At 40.6% G+C, this 18948-nt stretch overlaps 1 protein-coding gene across 8 annotated transcripts in view; it reads left to right on the top strand.

Annotated features, from left to right (window-relative positions):
- tns1b (tensin 1b) overlaps positions 1–18948 on the top strand; it is a 229136-nt gene that overhangs the window by 166973 nt on the left and 43215 nt on the right. For all 8 annotated transcript variants that reach the window (XM_036569578.1, XM_036569561.1, XM_036569569.1 and 5 more), the window contains 7 exons: positions 1423–1506; positions 4334–4446; positions 5474–5534; positions 7032–7107; positions 9132–9261; positions 9382–9447; positions 9598–9714. In XM_036569578.1, the coding sequence (XP_036425471.1) occupies positions 1423–1506; positions 4334–4446; positions 5474–5534; positions 7032–7107; positions 9132–9261; positions 9382–9447; positions 9598–9714 (647 nt within the window). The remainder of the gene's footprint in view (positions 1–1422; positions 1507–4333; positions 4447–5473; positions 5535–7031; positions 7108–9131; positions 9262–9381; positions 9448–9597; positions 9715–18948) is intronic.

Below are 18948 nucleotides of genomic sequence, written 5' to 3'. Positions count from 1 at the left end.
AAAAAGTTACCACTTAGGTTCCCTTGAGCAGTGCATAAAAGAACCATTTCAGTTTCCTAAAGAACCATGTTTGTAGAATAGATGTGTGAATGTGAGGAACCGCCTGAAGGTAAAGAGAACCCTTAGATAATGTAAAGGTTATTTACCAATTTAGAGGTTCTTTATAGAACATTTACAGAATATGGAGGTTCTTTAAACTTTAAAAGGTTCTTTACACTCATACATTTCATTTACAACAATGCTTCACTAAAGAAATATTCAATAAAATTGGATGGCATTGTGCAAAGAACACTTGGCCCCTTTATTTCATTTATTCAGTTTTGACAGATTTGAGTTTTTCTTTTTCTGGCGTTTTTCTGTTTGTTTCAAAGTCAAGAAATGATTAAACCATTTCTTGAAATGAAAACCATAAAACCAAAAATTGTTAAGGATGTTTTCCCTGTTATGAAACAAGACAGTAAACACTAGAGAGCATTTTCTGCATATCCAAATCCTAATATAAAGACAAACACAAATACGGTGCCAACTGAAAGTATCTGTACTTTCTACAGAATTCCTCTGCTTATTTTCAGTGATCTACAATTGAGAAATAATTAATATCAAATTATATGGCCAGTGATATTACATCACATGCTTTTGTTATTGCCAATGATAACTGTGACTTCTAAGCATTAAGGACATGCTGAGTCCTGATGGAGAAAAGTCTATAATCCCTAATCACAAGACACACACCGGTCAACATAAGAGCCCAGGGAGGGGTTAGAGAATCAACCGCACACACACACACACACACACATACACACACATCACTCTATCAGGAGATGACTTGTCTCAAGACTTGAATTATGGACTGATAAAGCTCTTGTAACCTTGTTAGGAAGACTGTATTAGCTATTTTTACTGTCTGAACACAGTACACAGCGCACAGAGCTCATGAAATCATCCTGCGTGCAGTTACAAGAGAATGTCATGTTGCTTTTGCCTTCCATGCATTAGTCATGACGTCGAATGTTGCAGAATGTTGATAATGATGAAGAAATAAACATGTAAAGGTACAGTTATATGCAAAAGGTTGGTCACCCCGGTCAAACTATGCTTTGTTTTTTTTTTTCTATGTTTATTTGCTGAATTTAACATATTGGGGAAAACATGAAATGTGACATATACAAAATATATGGCATGTTTTATTTATTTATTTTTCCAATACATTAAACTCTGGACGTTTGCACTAAAGTATGCAGAAAAATGTTTTACAAATGTACTTCCTGTAGAGAATGTGTAAACTCATTGTCACCGCGGAAATAAACAAAACATCTCATTTGACTGAAGGTGTTCAAACTTTTGCATACGACAGTATTTTAAACTAAAACGTGTGGTCATAAATTGTAATCGAGTCTGAGAACGTGTTTGTTTGGCCTGCAGTGCGGACCAGGCTCTGGACAGGTTTGCCATGAAGAGGTTTTATGAAGATAAAGTGCTTCCTGTGGGCCAACCGTCCCAGAAAAGGTCAGTTTCGCCCCATTTCCTGTCTGCCCCCCGCATACCTCTCCTCCTACAGCCTGTATGAGTTTGACCTGAGATGAGAGTACTTCTGCTGCTGCAGTGGTGCAGTTATACCAGCCATTTTGGGATTACTAAAATCAATTGCTGTCTTTTGTTTTTAGCTGTGCACTGTTTAAGTTAACGCTGCATTTTGATTATAATGAGTTGAATCGCTTTCACCTACAACTGCTGACCACTTTAGTGACCAAATTTAGAGTCCAGTGTTTGCAGAGTTGTAGACTATTTTTGTGCTGCAAAGTGGCTTAATGTTGGTTTTTCAACTTTAAAAATTCACATAATGTAATAGTGAATACTTTGTTTTTGCCAGTCATTATATCTCCAGCTCGGTGTGTGTTCGAGAATTGACTAATTGACACAATTAGTTACCATGCCACATATCAACAATCTGATTGGCTGCCACATAGCACTTTTGTATAGAGTTCATCAATGAGGATAATGAGGAGAGTAAGCAGGGTGTGCATCAGCCGTTTGTTGTCAGTTGTAAGTGTATATTTTCATCTCTTGCTGCATTATAGCATGTGAGGACACTCTCTGTTCAATGTAAATTACCCAAAAAAATTTAAATGAGAAAAATGCATGTCATTTTGCATCACATCACTATATACGTCACTAATATGCTGTGTAAAATCTCAGCGCCCCTAACTCAAAACACCTTCCAGCATCCCTGTTAGACTCTGTCCATTTGGTGCAAAAAGCTGAGCTTAGCTTGTGTTGCTCAAACACTCAAATCCTCATAACTGCATGCCAGATGACTTTAGTTTTTATGGATTTGTTAAGTGATACCAGTGCCTGCATGTGTACCTTCCCACATTTAACTGAAAAGTTCTTTCAAATATGATATCCTTAGGGGTTTTTTGAGCAACGATGTTTGAGATCTGGGCTCTCTGTACTGTTATTTCCTGACCGGCCTATAATTAGCCACAAGTGGTTGTCCACCAGTCTGCAGTTATTATGGGAGGCATGTGCAATGGTAATGTGCCAAATGCCTCTATCTCAAGTCCACACACAATTCTCTACATGAGGAGCCACTTTTTCCATTATGCTGAACTTCATGTCTTTTATACCAAAATACCCCAAACAGCCACAAACAGACATAAAAACCCACACATTCATCAAGACCTCCAGTAAGTTGTACATTGAGTGATGAATGTGGAGTGTTCATGCTGTTAGAGGTTCAGATTTTGCCCTTGCTGTTTGATGTGGCTGACACTTTAGGCTTCATTAGTGATAGTTTGGTGAAAAATACATAGATTTCCCCTTATCCCAAATGTAGGTGAACCACCAGGGGGCTTAATATCTGAAGTTTGCTTCCTTAGTTTTACACTACAACTACAAGGCTAATGTAGCTCACAAGTAGGAAAAGCAAATAACTCACCAATTACCATTGTCTGCTGCCTCAAACTGCATCATGTAAAATAATCTCAAACAGTCTCGCCTGTGTGGTTTCAGACACATTATGACATACATTAGGGGCAGCTGTCTTCAAGCCATCCTAAGCAAACTCTAAAAAAGCAAACTTCAGGCACCGAAAGTGTTGGCTAATCAGCTATGTTTGGAGTAAGTTGGGGTAAATTTGGGGTAAAACTGTGTAAATTAGATTTTTTGCCAAATTATCTTTTTAGACTCCCACTGATGAAAAGCAGTTTTGTGATTGGAGTCCTCTTCAGGACAACCACTGCTCCCTGCCTCTCTGTTATCTGTGAGCCCAAATGGAGCTGCTGCTCCCCTGCATGGGAAAGCTAGCCCCCGGCCCCCAGCCAAAGACCCTCTCACTGTCCCTCCCTGGGGGAGAGGCCTCAGTGCTAAAGTAGGAAAAAGCTCTTTCCTGTTTATGGAAACTGAAGTGCCCAAAGTTCTTCTATGGGTTTTTGGAAGCAGCGCAAAGAGCTCTTCCATTTAAAAGGCTTTATACAAAACAGAACCCTAATAGAATCCGACAGTATATACTGTCTGATATATAGACATTATTAGACAGGTGGGCAAGGAGCTGCTCCAGCTGGCATTAATGATGCCTGTAAGACATCATTACTCTTTATGTTCATCCTTAACCCCCCAGCTGGGAATCTTACTCACTGGGTACCTTTGTTGCTATGGCTTTGAATATGTTCAGCATGTTATCTATGTTAAATGTATGCTTTAGTAAAAGTAATGTAGTAATTGTTACTGTAGTCCATAAAAAGCTGTGTTTCTATTTTCAAAAATGCCCAATCTGGGTTTCGACATTTATTACATCTCTGTTAGGTGCTCAGCAGAAATACTGCTTATTTTAAGTCAAATCACGTCAAAGTTTATTTATATAGCGCTTTTTACAACATGCGTTGTCGCAAAACAGCTTTATAGAAAAAAAACAGGTTCAGGCCCTCATGAGCAAGCCAGTGGTGACAGTGGCAAGGAAAGACTCCCTAAGAGCAAGAGGAAAAAACCTTGAGAGCAACCAAGACTCAGAAGGGAGACCCAGCATCCTCTGGTCAACACTGGAAAACAATAACACAAGAGCAAGATGAACAGAGAATGAGGTTTTAACATTAGTGTAAAATATTAAAATACAGAAAGGGGAAAAGCAGGTGAAGCAATGGCTATGATTGAATAGTTTGAGTCTCTGCATGGGGCAGTATCATGAGGAGGGTCAGTGGCATGTAGGTGAGGTTTGCACAGCTGTGCACAGCAAGAAGTTCCAAGTTCCATGGTGGTCAAACTGGTCCAAGAGATGGGCGAGCTGTTTCTTAGTTTGATTGTCTTGTGTCTGTTTTTGTTTGTCTTTCTGTTCTAGATATGTGCAGTATTTCAGTGGGCTGCTTTCGGGCCACATTAAGATTAACAACAAGCCTCTCTTCCTGCATCATGTCATCATGCACGGCATCCCCAACTTTGAGTCCAAAGGAGGTAAGCTCCACTAGGCCTGAGCCTGGTTTTGAATAGAATAGAACAGCAGTAACAAGTATTTACAAAGCAAGTTATGAGGATATACAAAATGAAAGAATTACTTTGTACCTCTTTGTCGACTCACAACAGATTCCATTTACACTCTTTTTGAATGCTGGCAAGCTCCATCTCTGACGGGTTTGAGCGGTCTGATCACAAAGTGTCCTGGTGTTTACACCTGGCTTTTCTTGAAATACGAACATGATCTGCATACGGAGAACATATGTAGACGCAACCTATGAACAGTCTTAAAGGTTTTTTGAAAAATCAGCACTTGGTGGGAAAGAGCAACAAACTTACTAACAAAGTGCTAGGCTTAAGGTGCACCAAGCCTATTCAACAGAAGACCATTGTTATTTTTTATTATTATTATCTTGTTACTAATATACATCCCCATTATTTTGTGTTCAGATTTTCACAAAAAAAAAATTAAAATGGACAATAAAAACATTTACTTTTGTACACAATTAACCAAGCATGCAAATTCTGTGACCATCGGCCCTTTCCTCAGGCATGGCCCTGTCTGAGGGCTGCAGCTGGAGCTGGAGACAGGTTTCAGGGCCTTCTCTCAGGCGTGCAGCCCAGCTCCTACTGCCTCCCACAAGGCTTTGGAACTGTGCAAGCCTGAGGCGGGGTGGAGAAAGAGAGGAGCTCCTTATGTTTAAAGGACCACACCGAAGAGAGATGCATGTCTGTTTCCATAATGTCATGACGTCTGCAAGCAGATGGCAGCTGAGTTTAGTTCAAAAGATGTGATGATTGGAGAGTGTATGTGTTTTTAGATGAAGAAAGAGGCTGCAGAACAGTACAACTCTATTCTCCAGCCAGGTGCTTTGCTTTTAGGGGACAGCAGTCATGCATGTAGACCACCCCTCCCTCTGTTCCTCCAGCTACACTAAGGCCTTGTTTTCCCTCTCTTTAACGCCCTCTCTCTGTCTCTCTCTTTCTATCTCTCTCTCCCTCTCTCTCTCTCTCATATACCTTCCAGGTTGCCGCCCTTTCCTCAAGATCTACCAGGCCATGCAGCCAGTCTACACATCTGGGATCTAGTAAGAAACAGTCTTTGTTTTTAATGTTTTCTCTCTCTCACTCTGCACTGGCATCATGCCCAGCCTGCAAATGCACCAATCAGAAGCCATTCTGTGCTCACTGGCCCCTCCCACATGCTGTAGAGGACCTGGTGAACCTTATAGGTACACATATACATACACATAGAAGGGCCAAAAATATCTCCTACACACGTGCACATGCATACTGTGCTTTCAGACCACAGATGTGTAAAGTGTAATATTAGTGCTAGTGTTACAGTAAGGTGATTCACCTTCAGCTGAACCACACAGTGCTATGTGGAAGCCCGTAGAATCTGTCAGAGAGCAGAAGGGAAGGGCCAGATCAAGGAGATTATGGTCGTATTTGGATTTACAGGAGAGAGTGTTTCAGTTAGCATGCCAGCTGTAGGGCATTTGGGGTGCCACAGGACCCATTACAGCCTTATGGGCTTAATGATAACAACTTAATGCTGTGCTTAAGTGTTGCGATGGTGGCTCAGTTTCAAAAATAGGTTTATGAAGTAGTATTTCAGGTGCCACGTAAAAAGGCCTGATTAAATAAGTTGTCAGGGTGTTATGTGTGTGAGTGTGGGTGTGCGGCCAGATGTGTTTTGTCAGTTAATATGTCTTTTCTAAGCTTTTGCTGAGAAACCAAGTATCTGTAAGGGGATTCTTTACCCCAATGAATTCAGACACAGCTCCTACATAGCCACACAAATGTTTGTTTTTTTCACAATGTCAGGTCATAAAACATTTGTAACAATCAGCCAATTTATTATTTTTATTTTCGCTAATTTGTGTTGCAATTTTAATGATGTAAATAACATGAGCCAGCTATACTCATGCTGTATTTGAATACTGCTGCTACACCTAAAGTCATATACTAAAGTTTGGGCCCTCCTGGTGGTATTATGTTTTAAGTGAAGACAAGTTAACACATCCTCTACAGAGAACACACTTCTGCACATTTAATGCACAATTACTGTTAACTCAGTGAATTAAACGTATAATATATTAAATAAAAACATAAAACATGGTATGTGCAAAAGCTGTGACCTTGTATTTTATGTTTTATTTTTTTCCAATATGTTAAAAAATAGATAGAAATTGTGTAGCAAAATTAGACTTTATGTTTGTTCCCTTTTTTACGTAAAAAAAAATAATAATAATTTGACCTGGGGTGTTTTCTATACTTTTGTATACCATACTAAATGTGCTAAATAGCATCATCTTCTTCTTTGAACAGTCAGCAGCTAGAAGTGCACACAGTAGAACAGCAATATCCTCCCAGACCCACAGACTACACACTACAACTTCCCAGCATCCTCTGCTCCCGTACCACCAACTCAGAAAGCCCCCAAAAGCCATTGTCACGTCTCATTTATCATGATTACTAAGCATAAAAACATGCCTGCAGCCCAAGTAATCTAGTGAAAGTGTAATATTAATCATGACTATGCAGAGCATAATGTGTGTTTCTCTATCTGTAATTCACAGTAATGTCCAAGGCGACAGTCAGACCACCATTTGCATCACCATCGAGCCTGGACTGCTTCTGAAAGGAGACATTCTGGTAAGGACATGCTATGAAATGTATTCACTACTAGCAAACTCTGCCGTTCTTTTCTTTTCTGGTATGCATTAAATCTGCATTAAATGGCTGTAGTCTTTGCAGGCTTGTTGAGAATGTAATTACCTTTGTCAAGTGACTCTTATTACTTAACTTATTTTGCATTATCCTGCTCTGTTCAGTCACATAGCCCAAGGGTGAATTCTGATGTACTTCTGATGTAGAGCTCATATTTAGACTACAGGTCATATGTGAAATATGGTCATTAAAGGTGAAGGAAGGGATTCTTGGCTGGAGTCCTTCCATCATTTATGGGGCTTCGTTAAAGCGCCATACAACTGCTGTAAAACAGAATGTCAAAGGGGGCGTCAGTCAGACGCCCCTTCAAAAACACCCTAGAAGAAACGAGGGGTTCACTCGGATCAGCGCTGCATTTGCAGTCCGCCAGCCCAGATTTATTTGCATCTCACTCTGAAAAGCTTTTTGAGGAGGACGCCAGGGAACTGAGTGCTTTGTCAAAAGTGCTAATGTTCCGCTCATAGAGGGCTATCCATCCGTTCAGTGAGCTCATCTCAATCTGTCCTTAGCAAGCAGAAAAGAAGCAAAGGTGATTTAGAAAGCGCACTAAGCTGAAGGTGTGCCAGAGACCCAGCATACTGGTATTAAAGAATGCTGTAAATCAATATGGAGAAGGGGTTAGAAGTCTTAACAAATGCCTGTGGGTGCTTACCTTGAGAGTCTGAGGGGTACACAGACCAAACTTTGGAGGAAATTAAGTAATTCACTGTCAGTGTTCCACTTACTTTAAAGTGGGGGATTGATGGATGTTTCTTCCAGTCTAGACTCATGCTAATCATTTTAGGAATCTCACTTCTAGCAGCTTGAGTTTACTTTCTTTGTCGTCTATATTCTTTTGTCTTCTGTATCTTCCGCATATCTGTATGATGGGACATGTGAGAACAATGTTCTGTAAATGTTTGTTTTATTCCTGTGAGATGTTGCAAAAGCTCCTCTCTCCGTTGACTCCATCTTTCACTCAGTGTTTGGCAGTTTGGGTCATTACATATGAAGATTATTGCTGTTCTGAAGAGGAGGCCCTCCGCTTTCTGTGGTAGCCCTAGACCAGGGCAGAATACTCCGATGTAGCAGCCCAAAGCCACAAGATGTTTGGCCTCCTTTCCCCTCTTCCTCAATCTTGTTTTGTTTATTTTGCTTCTGTTTCTATGAGTAGAAAACCTGTGCATTTTCTATCCATCTGCCCCAAGCAAAACAGCTTAATTACAGCTATCCCAGGCAATAGAGTACAGGATACAGTTTCTTCAGTGGCCAGTGAGGACATTTTTATTCCCTCATCTGGGGTTTGGAGCGGCCGAGCAGTCTCATATACTAACCCAGACAGCCGTATCTGGCATTGTTTCCCCACGGGAAGGCTAACAAGGTACTGGTGATCCACAAACCCTCAAATAATCTAATCTAAGCTGATTAATAGGGCTTGATGTGAAGGATGGCTCTTGAATGTGAACACTGACGTAAAGTCTGAGAGGCTGATGATGTGCCACACTCCTGAACGTGGTATGCAGCCATAATGGGCGAGACAGCTGCTGTTCTGGCCGCAGCCTGTCGTCTGCACATCGTTTCAGTAAATCACCAAGCTGGATATGGCTGTAGTACCTGTAATTTTTGGGTCTTATGGAATAAGTAAAGGAGTGCGTACAAGCCTGCAAACTGCATTTCTCATCACGTTCAGTTCTTAAAGCAGTAATTCAGTAAACACAATGACTTCATTTGAGATAAGGGCAATATTGTGTAGATTTGATTTTGTCTTGTGTGGGTGGACTGCATAATAATGCTTTTGTGAAGCCCAATTATTTATAAGTCGATGAATGACATTTGTACGTATGAGAGAGAGAGACTTCTGTGAAATCTCTTCACTTTCAAATTCTGCTTACGTTCATCACTGACAGGCCCTGTGTATGTATGATGTAATGCTTTTAATGACGCTGACTGTTATGTACTTTCCTCCACAGCTGAAGTGTTATCACAAGCGCTTCCGCAGCCCTTCCAGAGACGTCATCTTCAGGGTGCAGTTTCACACCTGTGCTGTTCATGACCTAAGCCTCGTCTTTGGCAAGGATGAGCTGGACGAGACATTTAAAGGTAAAAACTTACTTGAATATTTAATTCAAAGCAGTACTTTTTTGGTCTTCTAAAGCAATGTGAAAAGTTTAGGGTAACACTGACATTGTTTTGTATATGCTAATTTTATTTCTCAAATAGATGACCGATTTCCTGAATATGGGAAAGTGGAGTTTGTCTTCTCATTTGGCCCGGAGAAAATCCATGGTAAAAGCTATGTTTGTTTTTACCAAGTCCTGTTTTTGGATACTAAACATGTGTGTTTATATTGAAAGGCTATCAACAGACATTGTGAAAGTTGTGCCAATTTATAGACACTGAGCTTAAAAACATTTTGTTCTGCTACATCTTCTGAAGGAATGGGCCATCTAGAGAATGGGCCCTGTGTCTCTGTGGACTACAATACCCAAGATCCTCTGATCCGCTGGGATTCTTATGAAAACTTCAACCAGCGCTGTGAAGACTCCATGGATGGTGAGTAGACACAAAACTAATGTGGTAGCATATTGTTTATTAGTTTTTAATTGTTTCTTTATTTCGATAGATTTCTGTTGTAACTGTTTTACATAATGTATTAATGATCAACAAAGGAAGAGTCCCATCAAGATCAAGTAGCTATTATGGTCATAGTGATGATGAAAGAATGATCTGCTAATGAGTAAAATGTGACCAGATGATAGCTGTTCTAGATATTTAGTTCTCACATCTGCTGTGTATTTTACACAGTATGAATGATACATACTGTCACTGTCCAAAAAAATGTATATAACATGTATCTCCATTTGTGTCATTATTATTTTTGGGGTGCATGTTTTTCTTTCGGACACTGACGGTATAGACATAAAACAGGTGGACAAATGCCTTTTGAACTGGACCAAAGGGCAAGGAGTTGGACATGTAGTTGCTGAACTACTTTCTTTAGACTTATTGGCTTACTGCAACATAGTATTTGGGATCATTGAGGCCATTTAGTACTCCAGTGTCTAACCCATTCTGTTTTAAGAGCAGAGCAGTAAGTCTAGATGTACTAATTAGAGTGAGAGACAGTGGCTGATTGAATTAGATCTAATAGAGTTTACATTGCATTCCTCACTTTCCTTAATAAACCAAGTAATAACAAGGTCACAATGTCTACACTTCAAAATCAAAGAAGAAGTAGCCACATCATTGCTGGGTTGTTCACTTGTCACACTCAGATAAGGAGGCTTCAAAGAGAGCCTGTAAAGATATAGTCGTTTGTAAAACTTGTGCAGTTACTGTTTATTTGAGAAATTTAACAAAATCAAAAAAAAAAAAAAATGTGTCCTGCACAAAAGTTATACCACTTGATATATTTATATATTTTGTTTAGTTTTTTCCCCCAACCATGTTAAAATTAGCAAATACTTAGAATTTGTGAACTACAATTAGTAGAAAAACGCTGATGATAGTTTAACTTAATGATAGTTTTCTTCATCATTAAGAGAGCAAATCAAATAATGCTAATTGCAGGCTTCTCTTCTTATTAGCTGTATTTGCGTTCTACTATTACGCAACTATTCCAGTAATGTACTAGAGTAGAACTATTCTGTCTAGGCGCCAGACCCTTGTATTACTCTCTAAACCTTTTGGCTTTAATTTAGACAATAAAAGCATGTATTACAAATACTAAACAGACACTGTCATGGTCTTCCTCTTGTTAGTAAAATGGCTGTAATTGCGGAAATGGTGTGGTGTGTGCTGAAGAATTTGTGGGTTGAGGGGTAAATACTCTAGTGAGCATCGCATGAGGACACCTGACCACAATGTGGCTGGCCACCCAGTCCTCCCAGCCTCTGTGCCCCCACCCCACTTACCCCTGCTTTGTTGATTACACAGGCTGCATGTGAAACATTCAAGGTTTTGGCCACCTCTGTAATTCCTGCTGTGATGAAATGGTCAGTCTCTGACCAACACTATATATTGTCATTGTCCAAAACAGTTTCAAATGTATGAAACACTGAGTTATGTTGTTATTTAAGAAAATATCCATACACAGTGCATTTTGAAAGCCTTTTTTGGTGGGAGTTGACTACTATGATTGACATGCTTTTTTCGAAAGCAGAAGACTGTCGGGAATCAAACATATCTGTATTTATCTCTCTTTCACCATGTTTAAAAGTATAAAACCCCACGTTCCCTCACCTCTGTTCTTACTCCAAGCCTTCTGAGATGTCTAGCAATAAAGCACCCGTCCCTCTTAAACAGTCTCCACTTTAAATAGGCCGGGGCAGAAATAGGGGGCCACTGATCTTTTGGCTGCTGCCTTTCAAATGGGAATGTAAACCAATCTGCCTATCCATCTCTCTGGTTGGCTAGAACTGTTCATCAAGAGGCTTGGTCTTTTACTAACAACCCCCCCCCCAACACCCACATCCACCCCCCCTCACCCCCGCAAGCTTCTGAGACTGAGCCAGCTGGAGAATAACATGTGAGAACATTCTACATCATATGGTCCACAGCCAGCCAGTGATGTAGAAAAGAAAGAGCACATTTGCACGTGAATTCAGATGGCTGTCGCACATGGACAAAGTCCCATTGAGCCGCAAGAGCCAAAGGATGAAATCTGGAGTGCAGATAAGCAGCCGGACGTCATGCTTTTGTGCTCAAGCTCATGACCACATTCTGCTAGGACTGCAAGAAAGACTTCCATTCGCAGGCGGATAATTTTCTGAGAGGCTGTTGTTGAAACAGAGTCAATGAGGCTCAGGAAATGCTCAATATTTAGACTTCTCTATCTCTTGCATCATTACTAAGCACCAAGGAAGCAGTTGGCATGCAGGCTAAATCAAATTGCCGTTCGCTGAGGAAGAGGGAAGTGGCTGACTAGAATCCAAATACCTCACACTGCATACATGGTGTTTTTTTCACTTCTAAAACATTCATAACCATTCTGTAAATACAGTCTTGTGGTAGACTTTAAAGTTATGTATATGAGTTCCATTTTTTACATTTATGCATTTGGCGGATGCTTTCATCCAGAGCCACTTGCAATTTAATTAAGCAGTAGAGGCGCAAGTTATTCTGATTGGAGGGAGCGGAATCCTATATAATGGCATAGGAAACATGCAGTTTGAACTGTATCAAAACCACTGGTTTGAATACCAGTCCAAGGCTTGAAACTTTTGATACTGTCTTGCTTGTTTCTACCACCACTAGCATTTGTAGTCTTGCCATAGGACTCTAATTGATATAGCTTGATGTGGTTGCACATGTGGGGAACTGAAGCACATTCTTCCAGATGGTGGATAGCAGTGTTACCTACTATGCTGTAAAAAACCCTATAACCACATGTAACTTATATAACTTAAGAATAACTCAGTCTGTTTTCTTTGTAATTACAGAATAATGATGTGATAAACCTGGGAGTTTAAGGAGTTAATAGATGATGCCTATTCAATGGCACATTATTGCTGTGCTAATGTAGCTTCAAGCTTTTATTCTTACATAATTGAATAACACAATTGAATAAGCAGTATTTACCAGCTGCTTGAACCTACCTGAAGGTCTGTTACCTATTGTGTGGAGCATACTAGTACAAGTCAGAGGTATTGATCAGTTCACTTATTTATGCTTGGAAGCCCATCTGAGACTAGAGTGCCATCGCAAACCTCACTATTTCACTAGAAAGACAACCACTTTCTGTTAATACTCTCAGCCCTGCCTTTGCTCTGACAGGTCTGTACGCTATAATTACAGTAGACCAGTCTACAAACGAGAGGGGTTTAACTTAATCTAACACGAGATAATAGAGATAAATGCTTTATCTCCACTGACATGTTAATGGCAGAGTAATAGATGTCTTATCTGCTCTCTGCCCTGACCTCGGATTTAGGCAGCGTGTTGGGCAGCTGTTGGCAGGGTTAGCTTGTACTGAGGCCAGTCTGAGCCTGCACAGACACTGTGCTGTCAGATATGAGTACGTGGAGTGACGCTGCACTTGTGCGAGTACGACCTTTAGCTATAATGCATTACCCTGGCCTTCTGTACAGTAATGACGCAAGCTGTTTGTGCATGTTTCCAGCAAAGAACAAGCACTCAATACATGCAGCCAGATGTATTCTTTACCATTTTCATTAATATCACATTGACCCTTAGAGTTATTACTGTCATTTTGCTGTACAGTGTAAATGTAATTGTTATTGCACCATTAGTTACACAGCTAGTTGTTTAATTATATTTACATTTATTAAAAAAAAAATTCTGAAACAGTAAATTTTAAAAGAAGGAAACATTCTAAACTTTAATATATAGTAATGTAACAAGATTTTATTTTTTATTTTTTTTTTTGAAGCATCTCATGGACCTGGCTTGTAAAGTCATGCACTTGCTGCCTCACTCAATCATTCATGTTAAGAAGGCTGAAAATTCTCCACAGGGGGCCGCTATAAGCACTCATGTAGCTTTTAATGCTTCATAAAAATGGCGCTTTGCATCAATGACACTATGTTTACCTGCATTTCAAGTAATTTTGTACCATTTCTATTAGTTCACTTGTCATGGAATGTTCAGAGTATAAAGGGTGTAAATAACATAGAAAAAGCTTTTAATATGACAGTGGCAATATTACAGAGTGGCATAACAATCACAGAATTGTAGTTGTTTTCTTGCCCCGTGCTTTAAAAGACAGAGCGAGAGAGAGAGTAAGGACAGGCATTTTGGCTTTAAAAACTCACTCCTTGTTTATCCAAGTGAGGCAGGGAAGTAGTCTCCATTCCAGCCCTAAATCTCACGACCTCATTCGCAGGAAGGACCACTGGGGTCTTGTTTACTGTGGCTCTCCTCATATTTGGCCAGGGCTCAATTCCAGGCCACAGCATTTTCCAAATAGTTGGGTGAGAAAAGTGCAGTGGCAGGGAGATGGGGACGCTGACAGAGGCAGTGGGAGAGCCACAGGCAACTCCTCCAGCCTCTCCAGACACCAAAGCCCTCTGTTGTCTGTCACTAGAGGGGGAGTGACGCAGAGCATAGCTTCTGTTCACTACGCACATACTTAGAGTTCAGCTGCTCAGATCAGAACCAATGAGCTGCTGGTCCTTAGGGACAAACAAAAGCTCTGTTCTGAAGGGCAGCACTGGAGAGGGTTTAAACCAGGGGATGCTGTCTGGTCTCAGGTAGGCCTTGAACTTTGATGAACTTTATGAACTTTTTCTTTTGGTTTCCAGTTTACAGTACATGCATGAGGTGATATTGATAACATGGTTTGCCTCACATAGCTCACACAGAAAGCGTTGAGTACATAATAGGTGTTTTAAAATGTCCTTGTGCCTCACGGAGAGCAGCTTTTATTTCTGTTGATTCGCAGCTTTTCACAGTGTTACCCAATCAGACTTAATGACTTTGTGTAGATTAGTGGTAATTTGACAGTTTTAGGTGCTGCATTTAGTCTTGTGTGTTTATCCAGGATTTTTTCGGCTGCAGTTTCAGCTGTATAATTACATAATCATCGGCTCATTTCTGCTCTAACAGCTTCATGCCACAGCTGAGAAGCCACTCAGCGGTAAATATTTTCCATGCTCTCACAGGCAAAACTGATTTTCATATGGTTAGATTGAATGTGGTTAACGCATCTTTAAATGTAGCTTTCTTCGGCCTCCACTCTGCTTTTGGCCGTTTGGGCACCACAATGTTTGTGCTACATGTTGAAGTGCAGCTGTGCTTTGTAGGGAGCCATTATGCTGTATTTTGTGTGGTTCAGTGTGTGAAAGAGCAGTTCTTACATAAATAAATATGTCCACACTAGAACTGGCTCCAATTAACCCCTCTTATAGCTGGCAGCAGGAGCTCTCAATCATCCACCCAGTTTCAATTCTTCTGAATGGTTAATAAACAATATGTAATAGCCTAGTCACTAAAAGGCTTGTTAACCCTTTCAACGGGCTGTATTGTTGAGTTTGAGGGGCCTTGTGTGGGCCAGACAGACTCTGAGCTAGCGACGTTTTAACAGGCATTCCCACAAAGAGACGGGTCTGTCAGCATAGTACCAAATTTTTACTGCCTCCACCTGTTAACACATGACACCAGAGAGGCACATTTTGCATTTTCTTCCAATGGACGTGACCCCTTGAAGGCTGTTTGTTGACGTGTGTGGTCTGTCCAGTTTTATGGTAGTTTTATAGACACAGCAGTGGCAATCGTCACCAGTTTGTGCCATATGCAGAAGATTTCTTGGCAGGACTGGGACTGCAGTGGCAGGACTGGGACTGGGTCTGAGGAATATCTGCAATCACCCTCTGTCTACATTCATGCACTCCTCATATAAGGCTCGGTGGTGTTGTTTTAAACGATGTTGTTTAAATAAATTAGGCTTTTTCCTTAAATCAATTCAATCATGACCAGGAAAGCCATACACAAAACATCGTTTTATTCTGTATCGTCAGTCCAGATGGCAAGAAATCTCCAAATAAAAAACAATGAGTCACCACCAAATTAATTTTTTTCCTCCATGCAGACCTAGCAACTTCATCCAGCCCCTTCACTATCAATCAAGGTAGGATTGTGATTGGCTGGCATTGGATGGACGGATGTAAAGAGATCATGACTAATGTGTCAGTTAAATTAAATGGGGGCAAGTTGCACAGGTAGTTCTGGAGGTAGTTCTAGTTTTTTTTTTTCCTACTGCGAACTCAAGTTCAAATTCTGACATGGATTGGTCGCTACAGTATTGTGCAGTATTGTGCTACAGTATTGTGTGTGTTAATATACAGTCAGATTGGCCAGTAATAAAGGATATTTGTTATTTTAGTGTCAGGAAAAAAGCAGAATACAAATGTTTAATAGAAAATAATGCAGAAGTCTCAGCAACTAAATATAATATCATTCATTACTTTATTACAGCATCTATTCTTTTCTGAGGACTTGCTTTCAGTTTCTAAAAGAAAGTTCAGTTTTAGAAGTTATTAGCCTTTTTTCTCTTCTCATGATCTAAGTTTTGAAACTTATCTTTTATCTTATTTTCATTTGTCTTTCCTTATTTAAGTGGATTATCTTATATCTGATCTTCTCAGAAATATCTCCTGAACATGTCAAAACATCTTGTACCTAATGGCCATTTTGACTGGAAATTAAACAGTTGAATGGTGGTCTGTCACCTTTACACAGTATTGCATGTACAACAGTTACAGCCACAACTCATCCAAACAGAAAGTATGAACAGGCTGCAACTAACATGGAAGAGAAAATTGGTAAGGAAGAAACATGTCAGTGAGAAGATGATTAATGCTCATATCACAGCCTCTTGTGGTATTAACATCATAATACATCCTTCACTCTTATTTATAGACTGGTAGACAGGAGTGTGTACCTGTATCAACTAGGGACATTTCCTTTTCCCATACTGCTTGGCTTTGAGTTTGGCACTGGTGCAGTGCAGAACACATCACTGTCTTCTCTATATCACTCTTTCTGTTACTAGCAAAAACCATCTGCCCTGTCCCAGACATGCTTTGCTTTGTGTAGCTGTCTGGCAGTGTACACAAACCATGATACAGGCGTTTTAGAGCTGGTGCTCTGATGTGTACGCATTCCATTGCAGAGAACAGAGCAGATTGGACTGCTGTGTATACACAAATGAGGAGGATTTCAATCTTATTCTTATTCTGGCTTTAGGGATTAAAGTGCTTTGGGTCCAAACTCAGACAGTGAGAGTTGCGTAACTCTCAAGCTGATCTTATGAAAGGCCCTGACTAAAAGCTTGACTTTTGAGTCTCCTCTTTGCTATATAATAGGCACAGAGGCTTATTTGTTAAGTGTTCTTGCTTTATTGGGCTGTTGTGTTCCACTGGACATGGACTTTCTGAGCTGAGACGTCTTTGTAAGCCAGTATACACTTTGGAAAAAGGAGATCTTTCTAGCACTCATAAAGGCTCTTTGGCTCATCCTGCTGGGGAAACCATTGAAGGTTCCATGCTTGGCTGACCTTTACTTTTGCGATCACTCTGTTCCTCCAGCTGTTGTCCATACGTTTCTCCTCAGCCTAGGTTGTATGTCTGTAACGTGTGAGCGTAGGTGGAGGACAGGAGGACGAGGAGGAGTAGCAGGAGGTCTCGTTTAACATCTACTCAGGACCCACTCTTCTGTGTTTATAAGACACGATTGTCTCGTTTCCTTTACATTCTCCAGGTCTGTATGCATGCCTCAGCATGGGTCAGATAGTCACCCTAAATAGCTCTCGCTGACCTGTGACAGATGGTGATGGTGTTGATATTTACAAGACCGTGCCTTTGGCTCTGTCCACTGTTCTCCCATTAGCTCTGCTAGAGTAGACCACAGGAGATTCCTTAACTAATCGCTGCTCCTAATACAAACGTGCGGCTGGTGTTATCTTCTCCTTTCCTGCATATTATTGCAAGCCACTAGTGGCCACATGTGGTACATGGTGTGTCTGGAATATGTTGAAGTTAGTTGAAATCTATCCGCAGTGCCAGAGACTGCGTCATTGTTTTAGCATTTACTTTGTAGTCAAAAAATACATTTGGGAATTTTTGGTTTGCTGTAGGAAGTTAAGTGATTTGGTCCTGGGACAAAACAACTGCTGAATCACTTGCTGCTCAGCACTCTGATGTCCTGCTCATTTCGATAGTGACCCAGTAATCACTCATTCTGTTATTGTCTGCCAGCTTCACTAAGAGTTTGTCCCCAAACTATTTTGTTTTAATTGCTTCCATTAATTGCTCTCAGTTGCTTGAAAGAATGGGATATTTCAGTGGAGACATTTGGTTGCATAAGCAAATGGGGAAATAATCATTTTAGGGAAAGAGAGCCAGTTGTACTGCAGATAGTCTGTGGAACACATTGGCTTCTTCTGAACTTAACTGTTCCATTGACATAACAATTCAGTCGTCACTAAATTCTTTTACCTGCTTTTACTCTGGGGTCATTGAGGTGGCTTGAATAAGAGAAGAGAGATGTCAAGTTGTAGTACCCCTGGAGTTATTGGAGCTGAGCATTTTTTCTTATGCAACATTCAGAGGAAGTCTGTTGCCCCGCCTAGCAACTGAATTGAACCTTGGGCCTGGAGGACCACTGCCCTGCATATTTTGAAGTCTTCCCTGCTCTGACTACTCCTTTCTGAGTTGAAGTGGGTGTGCTAAAGCAAGTTTTGTGATCTGATGCGTCTGCATGCACTCTGTGAGAGAAATGGACAAGTCTTCTCCCAGACCGTATCTGGCCACTATATGGTGATCAAAGAGTTGTTCCCTGCAGACCCCATCTTTTCCCAGCACTCAGAGTGGAGGTTGATTGCTTTTCCTGAGACTCTACGTCAATGCTAATGAAACGTTAGCCATGAATAGCCTCGTGCTTTAGTCACGTGGAGTGCTGTGTGCAAAGAGTTGAGTCTCTGCTAGACTCAGCAAGGATATCTGATTGGCACAACAGTGTCGTCAGTGTGCTATTAATGTGCTATTTAGTGTAGGACGGCTTTAGATTGGCAGAGTTGGTGTATGTTGGATGGCTGCTTCCATGAAACACATGTCTTGTTTATGCAGTGCAGTTATTAATATTTTATGTTAGTATATGCTACAGACATATCCACTGAGTCATGAGATTTTTTGTCAGCCCACTCTGAAATGTTACTCCTAAAAGTGGCAATTGACCTTTGTAAAAATGGCTAATGGGAATGCAGAACGGGGCGGATTTACTGATGCCATTTGCATTTTTTTCATTCTGTTCTACGAACACAAAGAGCCT

Source organism: Colossoma macropomum, unplaced genomic scaffold (assembly GCF_904425465.1).
Source record: "Colossoma macropomum unplaced genomic scaffold, Colossoma_macropomum, whole genome shotgun sequence".
NCBI classification, from domain to species: Eukaryota; Metazoa; Chordata; class Actinopteri; order Characiformes; family Serrasalmidae; genus Colossoma; species Colossoma macropomum.
This window is presented reverse-complemented; position numbering and strand designations above follow the sequence as displayed.